The sequence below is a fragment of the Copadichromis virginalis genome, linkage group LG19 (assembly GCF_057382275.1).
Source record: "Copadichromis virginalis isolate Kocher_CV1m ecotype Utaka linkage group LG19, C_Virginalis_male_GT1.1, whole genome shotgun sequence".
NCBI lineage: Eukaryota > Metazoa > Chordata > Actinopteri > Cichliformes > Cichlidae > Copadichromis > Copadichromis virginalis.
Window position 1 is genome coordinate 26,480,182 of NC_140636.1, and position 9,272 is coordinate 26,489,453.

General features: G+C 37.5%; 1 protein-coding gene across 6 annotated transcripts; it reads left to right on the top strand.

Moving 5' to 3' along the window:
• Positions 1 to 114: 114 nt before the first annotated feature.
• Positions 115 to 8,872, top strand: elavl1a (ELAV like RNA binding protein 1a). Of its 6 annotated transcripts, none has more exons than XM_085442468.1 (7): positions 115 to 251; positions 2,169 to 2,228; positions 3,735 to 3,927; positions 4,381 to 4,484; positions 5,068 to 5,230; positions 5,387 to 5,612; positions 5,768 to 8,872. In XM_085442468.1, exons 2-7 carry the CDS (start codon positions 2,193 to 2,195, stop codon positions 6,090 to 6,092), a joined length of 1,047 nt encoding a protein of 348 aa, XP_085298594.1. In that variant the 5' UTR covers positions 115 to 251; positions 2,169 to 2,192; the 3' UTR covers positions 6,093 to 8,872. The 6 variants fall into 6 exon arrangements, with proteins under 6 accessions (XP_085298594.1, XP_085298595.1, XP_085298596.1 ...); XM_085442469.1 differs by having other exon boundaries at positions 5,068 to 5,221; XM_085442470.1 differs by having other exon boundaries at positions 3,747 to 3,927.
• Positions 8,873 to 9,272: the final 400 nt, after the last annotated feature.

A 9,272-nucleotide genomic window follows, 5' to 3' on the forward strand; every position in this document is an offset into this window, starting at 1 on the left:
AGAGGAAATATTTTTAGCTTTGATCGAACTAGCCATACTGGATGCGGATCCCACCGTCGTCTCCTGCAGAGGCGTGCCGATTTAACAGCTCGTCTTTCAGATCCGTGAGGGGGCGTGGCTGTTTCCGTCACTTAGCTTCGTTCTGGGTTCCTTCGTTACGTGAGGCCGACTTGGAGGGAAGTGGACGTTGCCAAGAAGAAAAGAAATAGGCGAAGGGAGCAGAAACAGCAAAAAGCACCACTTAAAAGCTGGTAAGAGCTTTCATGGTAACAAATGCTTCCACGGAGTCGTCTAGCCTTTGCTTCGATATTTCGACGTGCAAAGGTTTGTCAAAGGCAAATGACTGCCATGCCACTTTCGCGGCCTGTATAGCTGTTGGCTAGCGTTAGCCTCTGTGGCCTGTTAGCAGGCCGCTGGGGTTTCGGCACAGGGACAGAAAAGCATTCATGTGACGCTCTCAAAAATGGGGCAGCGGTGCTTTGTGTTAGCTATCCGGCGTCGGTGTCACTTTACTTTTCACATTGCGACCTATTACGGACCCTTATAACATTTAAGTTAGAATAAGAAATTTACCTTCTGTTTGCTAATCCCGATGTACACATTTGTCATCGTAATCATTGTAAGCACAGAACAGCGTGGAGTATGCAGCTCACTAGTTTGCTAATGCTATAAAATTTTGCTAGCCGGGCCCGTGCACGTTTCCGATTTAGATTTTGAGCTCGCGAGTCGATGTGTTGTTCACCCGTGTGTTTAAAACAAAAGTGCAGTATTAAAGCGGAGTCACTGTAGAAATTAATCTAAGATTTCTCAATAGTGCTTTTTTTTATTTTATTTTAGCCGCGTTAAATAGTGAGCACAGTAGCTCGCAGTTCCCTTGTTCTTGGAAGCTGTTCATTCAAATATTGCACATTCAAATTCTGATCTAACGCTGCTGCTACATCAGCTCCGCTCCATATCCGACTGGATAATATGGAAAAAAAAATACTAGTGCGCTAGCCCAGTTTTTCATCAGGATTACTTGTGTTCATTGAAAAGATGTAAGAGCGTCTTTAATTGAAACTTTCCATGCTTTAACAGTTAATATTCAGCAACTGCTCTAAAACGATTTATCTTGCACGGCAGTTCGGCTTGTCTGGACTCTTTAAGTTGTTATGTGGTGAATAGTTGGGTTTTTTTGGGGGGGGTTTTTTGTATTCCCTTACCCCTGTCTTTGCAGAGTCAACAAACCATTTCTGTTCTCACAATAGTTTGGTTTTATTTGGAGGTTATGTTAGGAAAATAAAATTTGATCCAAAAGTTATCTATCCGTTTCCTATAAAAGATGTGTTTCACAGGAGATAAGAGTGGGATTGGCTGGTGACCTCCATGTATGCCCATTTTGTGAGACCCAATGTTTAATCAATCAGAATCAGAATACTTTATTGATCCCTGGGGGAAATTATTTTTTGTTACAGTGCTCCATTTTAAACCAACATTAAGACAAGACAGACAATACACTAACTAAGAATAACTTTACTGCTAAACTATATCTATCATATAGATAGATAGATATGAGAGAGAGAGAGATGCATTTAATGTAAAATTAATTGCACTTTTTATGGTCTCTTTACACAATGTGCATACCAGTCCAGTTTGTGACTTCATTCATAGGCGCCCCATGTGAGAAACAAAGTAAACAGGAGAGCATTTAAGCTGGGAGAGCTGCCTCCTTTAAAGCATTATAGACAATCTGGTAGCATGATTTTTCAAGGAATTTGTAGAGCTTTAATGTCCAATACAAGGTTCTGTATTATAAGATGTGCTGCATCTTAATGTCATCTTGATCAGATTGTAGGTTTAAGATAAGATAACCTTTATTAGTCCCACACGTGGGAAATTTGTTTTGTCACAGCAGGAAGTGGACAGTGCAAAAGTTATGAGGCAAAAATTAGAATACAATAAGAATAAATACAGTACACAACTGTACAGAATAGAATAAAATACTATATACAGTAGAATAAAATAAAATAAATATACAATAAGATAAAAATAGAATACAAATACTATATACAACTGAGTAAAAATACAACGATGACAGAAAGGATTATTGCACTTAGTATTATTATTGCATGTTATTTGCTTGTTGAGTTGCCCTGACGTTGTTTGATATTTGTTTTTTCTCCGCGTAGCTTCAGGAGCAGTGAAGTGTCTTCATGGCAGTTCGTCGAGGACACATTAAGTATATGAAAGTGAGTACGAATGCCAGCTTTCATTTCAGTGAGTACTGTAGTATCTGACCATATTGTTTGGCAGTATGGTCAGTGTACAACATATTAATGGCATCAATTACAACTTAAAGCAAGTTGGCTGTTATATAGTAACAGCGTAACAAGTTTGTAAAAGATAATAAAAATCCAAAAGGCACACTGCAATTCAAGCAAATAATCAAAAGTTATCAGCCAGACACACAAACAATATTATGTAGCTGAAATATTGACTCTTGGCCCAATCGCATTTCAGTCTTCAACTAGTGTATTCTGTAGTGCGGGCTGTGAAAACAACAATTGAATTGGTATTTAAAAAAAATAATTTTAAGACATTTTCTAGTCATCTAAAATAATGTTAGTCCTATCAAATGTGTCATAAGACCACATTGCAGATAATTCGTGTTAGACATAATCATGAGGATTAACGTTAGGTACCAGCTTTGTTATGTTTTTAAAATGTGCATATTCATGTTAGCTTAGTGTAAATCACTGCTTTGACATAGGTAAAGTTTACATCCATTCACATCTTTGTCTAATATATTTGGGATTATGACTTAATTGTATTCCAGTATTTACTATCCTTTCTAGACACTTACAAGCAGTATGAATGATCTTGGCCTTTTTGACCAGAAAGTCCCAGGATTAATGAAGTTAAGGGAACTAAAGTGTGAATTCAAAGTCTCTTTTGCACCTAACAATTGGTGTCTCTACTGTACTTGACAGACTGGGATATAAAGTGAATCACACACAGGAAAGTTGAAAAGTTGTTTGGTAGGTATTTGGCATTTGCTTTCTATTACAGTTTCGGCTTCCGATGATTACAGAAACAAACAAGAAAAATCACATTTCTTTTCATACTCTCTTGTGGGAACCTGGTCTGCTGTGTGCTGTCACTCAGCCTGTGGCTGCCATGCAGATCACCTGAGACAAGTTTGCTTTAGGCAAACAGGGACCACTATTTCTCTTTAGGTGACAGGCTTTATGGTCAAAAATTGCCACGTTATAAGAGTCATGGACTTTGAATGATAGATAATTAAACTTCAAATAAATCTTCTGAAAAAGACACATGTTTTAAGTCCGGTAGATGGATAAGTGATGGATAACTAAGATTACCGTGTTGACTACAATAATCAGATTTTACTTGGCGTGACCTCCTTTTCTTATTAACCGTATAGTTGAAAAGGAGGCATCTGGATCTTGTACAGGAGCTTTTTGTTCATTTGGTGCAAACCTTTTTTTTTTTTTTTTCTTTAATTCTAGTAACTATCAAAACTGTCCAGTATGCCCACTATTATTACTAATTTTTACTGCATCATTTTGTTTAATAAATAGTTCAAAATCTAAAGGTTACTACAGGTCACGTACTTGCAGTTAACGGCCTGGGGTAAACTTCCAAATGACCGTCTTCTGTAAGTAATTAAATCGGTTTCAGCAGCAGTTCTGTTCTACCCAACGTGCTTACCTTGTTTTGTGTTTTCGGCCCACCTGGCTGACTTGCAGGAGGTGTATGACATGTCGAACGGTTATGAAGACCACATGGGAGGGGATGAGGGGAAGGATGCCAAGACCAACCTGATCGTGAACTACCTCCCTCAGAACATGACGCAGGATGAGCTGCGGAGCCTCTTCAGCAGCATTGGGGAGGTGGAGTCTGCCAAGCTAATAAGAGACAAAGTTGCAGGTATGCAAAGTTTTGAAGCAATAAATCATGTCAGATCAGATCCAAACAAGATCTTGGATTAAATAGAAAAGGATTCCTGTTAGACTTGGCCAAAAATACATGCTGTGGCATTGCCAGACCATGTCGAGGTGGAGATTTGTCTTATAATAATTTTATTTATTTGGACGCTGTTTATTAATGGCCTGTTTTCTGCCCTCAGTGATTCTGTAACTTTTATTTGAGAGATCTCCCAAATTTATTTCCTGCCCACGCTGGGAAGTAGTTTCCTGAACATTTTTGATTATCATAGCCTTGTTTTATTGATTCCAACCAGCCCAGCCCTGTTTAATTGTTTATTCTAGCATGCAATGTTTGAGATTTGTTTTTATTTTTAATATTTATTTGTTTGCAGATTTTTTTGAACTATAAAACGTTTTTTTGTTTTATTTTATTGTTTTCCTTTTTTTTCTCTAGGCCACAGTTTAGGGTACGGATTTGTTAACTATCTTAACCCTAGTGATGCAGAAAGAGCTATCAGTACACTGAATGGACTAAGGCTACAGTCCAAAACTATCAAGGTAACGTGCAATAAGGTGTTCTACAATTCTCAAAGCAAAGATGTTATGTCATTTAACTTTGCTGTGGCTCTTGTGCTGTCCGCTATCTAGCTAGTACATGTCAGCCCGAGGAAAGAAATACTGCTTTTAACGCTCACTTACTGCCCTATCTTATAAGTCTCTGGTGTTTGACTTTAATTCAACTTATTTTATTTGACACATTCTGTCACAGTAAGTGTATTAAATGTATTTAATTTTCAAAATGATCAATTTGATTTCTTTTTTTATCACTGTAATGTTCTGTTGCTTCTGATCCTCCCCCTCACCCATTTTTGTTTTATTTATTTTTTTACTCAGACCAAAAACTTGATGTCTAAAACAACCAGATTATTTTGTAGTTTTTTAATCCAAAATGTTGCTTTCTGATGGACAGACACAGCAGTGTTCAGCTGAATAAAAAGATGTATAAATATGACCAAACCACTGCTATATTAATCTCTGTTCAATCAAACTACTGTTTAGATGTTTTACTTTGGCAATTCTTTTTCAATTTCTGCATGCATATCAGAGTTTTAATCAGGCGTTTGTTGCTTCCTGTCGCCAGGTGTCATATGCACGGCCCAGCTCGGACACAATAAAGGATGCTAACCTGTACATCAGCGGACTTCCCAAGAACATGACCCAGAAGGACGTGGAGGACATGTTCTCACGTTACGGGCATATCATAAATTCCCGGGTACTTGTTGATCAAGGTACAGGTACGCAAGGTGAATGGCTTCCTTGCTTTTTTTTTCCAAAAATTTTGTTGAAATTAAATAAACAGTTTGTTTTTACAAAGTGATATCAGTTACTGCTAAGTAGCTAAATGCAGTTCATGCGGCTTGTATCGGAGTAGGTGGTTACAGCTGCTCTCTCAAACCTAGGTTCATCCCGTGGAGTGGCTTTTATCCGTTTTGACAAGCGTGCAGAAGCGGAGGAGGCTGTCAAAAACCTAAATGGTCAAAAGCCACCAGGAGCCTCGGAGCCAATCACAGTAAAATTTGCAGCCAACCCAAACCAGGTGAAGAACACACAGCTCCTCTCTCAGCTCTACCACAACCAATCCCGACGCTTTGGAGGACCCTTACACCACCAGGCACAGCGGTTTAGGTGAGGGAAGAGCTACATACATATAAACTGAATGGTGCTGATGCTTGAAATGCTACCATTTTTATATTTCATTGATTATCTAAGAAAAAAAAACAATAATCAGTCACGTTATCATTCTTAGTAACAGCAAGTATGCTAAATACTCTCACTTTCAGGTTTTCTCCCATGGGTGTCGATCACATGAGCAGCATGGGAGGCGTCAGTGTCCCTGGAAACTCCACCTCTGGCTGGTGCATCTTTATATACAACCTAGGCCAGGACGCAGACGAGAGCATCCTGTGGCAGATGTTCGGTCCCTTTGGTGCCGTGACGAATGTCAAGGTCATCCGAGATTTCAACACCAACAAGTGCAAAGGCTTCGGCTTCGTTACCATGACAAACTACGAGGAGGCCGCCATGGCCATCGCCAGCCTGAATGGCTACCGGCTTGGAGACAAGATACTGCAAGTGTCCTTTAAGACCAGCAAGGGCCACAAGTAGAATAAGCCGGACAATCAGGTGTAGAAGAAAGCGGGAAGTAACCCATGTCAGGCTTTTATTGCAGAAAGCTTAAGTTTTCAATGTTAGACACACCAGTTTCAGTTTCATCATATTCAGAGTTAAGTGACATGTTCACTCTTCTGCACCTTTGTAATTGTCTCAAAAGTGTCTAAGGTTTTCTTTTCTTTTCTCCATTGTTGTTTGTTTGGGGTTCAAGGACACTCAATTTTAATTTGGAGTGGATGGAGAGGCTAAAATCCCAAATTACCACCAACATTTTTTTGTGAAACTTATCTCAAAAACTAAAATCCTGTCTATATGTGTTGCATGTAAAGCTGTAGGAACTGCATAAAGGAGGCAAACCAATGATTCTTAGCAGTGCACTAAAAACAAACAAATCAGAACATTGTAAAAGATCCCAAGTGTGAACTTTTCAATGAATGATTTGGTGTAAAGATAGGGTTAAAGACTGCCCTCCCCCTTTTAATGAGACAGTTTTACTGCGGAAGAGCAGTGCTCTGTCCTGGCTCCTCATCACAAGTAGAAATAGATGCCTTAAACGATCATACAGTGGACATCCAGTAGACCTTTTAACTACTCACTACTACAAGTCAGTCTAAGAGCATAGCACTTTTAGCCAGCCAGCTTTAGGTTGCTCTGTATATCAGTCTTTTTGATGGTAATCTATTACTTCTGTATACCTTCCAGGCAGGTTTAAGAGTTCTTAAAAGAAACAGTGAGCCCTAGAAGGGAAATGTTTGTTTTGTTATCCATATGTAAAGTGTCTTTAATTATAAGTTGTTTGATGCGAGTTGCAAATGAACCCCAGTCAGTGAGTCACAAATTAAAATGGACCAAAGGCAGGGAGAGATACTGATAACCTCGCAAGAGTTTTTCTAAGCAGATGTTCAAGATAAATATTTTGGAGCCCAATTGATACTGGATTCTCATTGGCCAATGTTTGGTTTGTTTTTTTTTTTTGTTCACCATAATCTGCAGATACTTAAAACCTCTGTGATTAAGCTGAGATTTACAGGTATCAGCTGAGCTCTAGTTATTAATTTTTTTCTTTTGTTCTTTTGATGAGGTACTAATTATTTACACATAATACTGATTCTTACTGAGAGCAATGCCACTAGCTGTTTGCTGATCTGTTGATTTTTGTTTTGTTTTTTTCCTTTTCCTTTTGAGTTTATTTTCTTTTGATTATATTTCTTTGTAGATTCATACAGTTTTGTTACCGTATTAAGTTACAAACTTGTTTTAACGAGTGCTTATCTCGAATGGCCTTTGTTATGGATTTCAGTTTAGATTTAATTTTCTTCCTTTCTTTTGTTTTGCTTGTTTCCCTTTGAACATAAACCATTAAATTTTGTTTTGTTTTGCTGCAAGTTTTGTTTGGTTTGTTTGTTTGATTTTTTTTATTTTATTTACCCTTTTAGAATTGTTTTTCAGTTTTGTTTTATTTCCCTCGGTAGCAAATTTAGAGCGCTCCTAACACTTATCAAGCAAAAGTTTCTTCACTGGAAGCTTTTACACTTTTGAGATGTTAACAACTTATGGACCAATGTAGGTTGAGAGGATTTGATGCTACTTAAACAAAACCGATATTTTAAGGCAAGTAAGCATCTGTTAGATGTTTTCCACAATGATTTTTGAAACATGACACAAGTTTAACTGCAGAAGAACAGCAAACTGAATCAGTCTGTTGGCACTGCTGATAGTTTTGCTGCCTGTAGTTAATCCGATTTCAGTATCATCAATAGACATCTGGCTGTATGAAGCTGCTTTTAATATCTGGCTGTTAGTTTTGTATTCACACTAAATTGTCCACTTGTCAGTGTAGGTATCTAATGAAACTAGTGATTGTACACAAGCTAGTTTCCATATTTTAACTAGAAGTGTCAAAGATTTAGGCTTTTAAAACCAAACGCACTGCTTTGATCTTTAATGGAGATTACTTTTTACCACATGGCTTTGTTCACCTATTAGTAAAAGACTCACCCAGTTAGAAAAGAACTATGTCCACCTTTGTGTATGTTTCTTTAAAAATGCCGTTAGCATCGGTGCTGCAGTTGTTCTGATTCAAGCTCAGCAGGAGTTAAAAAGCATAACACTTGGAGATGTATTTCTAAGAATATACTTGGCTACAAAACTTGTTCAAAATTTTTCAGATTCTGTTTTAAAACTGTTTTTCTCCCTCCCCAGCAATAATTCAGCTGACACTTGAGAATATAGTTAAAATTGTCTGGCCCATCATAAAGGAATGCTCACATTGTGAGCTTGAAACTTTGGTCTTATTGTGCATCTTGATTTAGTATCTCCATGTTGTTATTATTGTGTCAGGATCCTTAACTTTGTGCAATATTTCATGACTTGCTCAGTGCAGGTAATAGACATTTGTTATAGTCATCGACTGTCATTTTGGGTTTTTTTTAAAAATATATAAAATTTTCTATTGACGTTACTGTGTAGTTATGTTGGCAGTCTAGTTTGGTTTGCATGAAAGGTGCAAGTGCGTTTAAGGGGCAGTGAAAATAAACTGCATTCCGCCTTAATTTATAAGAGGAAATAGTGTATTTTACATCAGAGGAGGCGCATTTATTTATTTGACAGTGTTTGTGGTCATACTTGATACTTATTGCAGTGTTTTTAATGGATTGTTTTGTTTTCTTGGTTTTGAACACTTTTGACACTAAGCTGAAGTCCGTTAAATGTCTTCTAACATTTCAATAAAAACATGGTGGCTTTAAAAAAAAATTAAAGGAAAATTAAATGTGTATTTAGAAGCTTGTTGTGGATTTGATCTACGTGATTCTCTTGAAAAAAGATGAGTAGATGTGCACTTGCACTTTTATGTACATGTTACTGAAGTTAGTGTTGCTGTGATATGACAGTATTGTTGCACATTCTTGGAAATCTGGAGATGTGATTTAATAGTAGACTTGACATGTAGATCGGAGTTGGAACCTTCTGCAACCAGATGGTGGGGACAGTGAGCAGAGTCTATCCTGAAGCTTATTTTTTCTGCAGCTCTTTGTCTCAGTTTTCCTTCAACTTTAAAATTAAAGCCAAAAATTGAGTTTTCTAAAGTAGAATATGAATATACAATTTCAGACACCTACACATATTTAAAACAAAAAAAAACAAACAAAAAAAACCCAGCTTCTTCAAAATGGC

Bases quoted from the DNA above. Each gene is read 5' to 3' on its own strand.
- elavl1a (XM_085442468.1), top strand. From the start codon at position 2,193: ATGGCAGTTCGTCGAGGACACATTAAGTATATGAAA. The intron at 4,485-5,067 runs GTAACGTGCAAT...TCCTGTCGCCAG, and splicing joins TACAGTCCAAAACTATCAAG to GTGTCATATGCACGGCCCAG. The intron at 5,231-5,386 runs GTGAATGGCTTC...TCTCAAACCTAG, and splicing joins TCAAGGTACAGGTACGCAAG to GTTCATCCCGTGGAGTGGCT.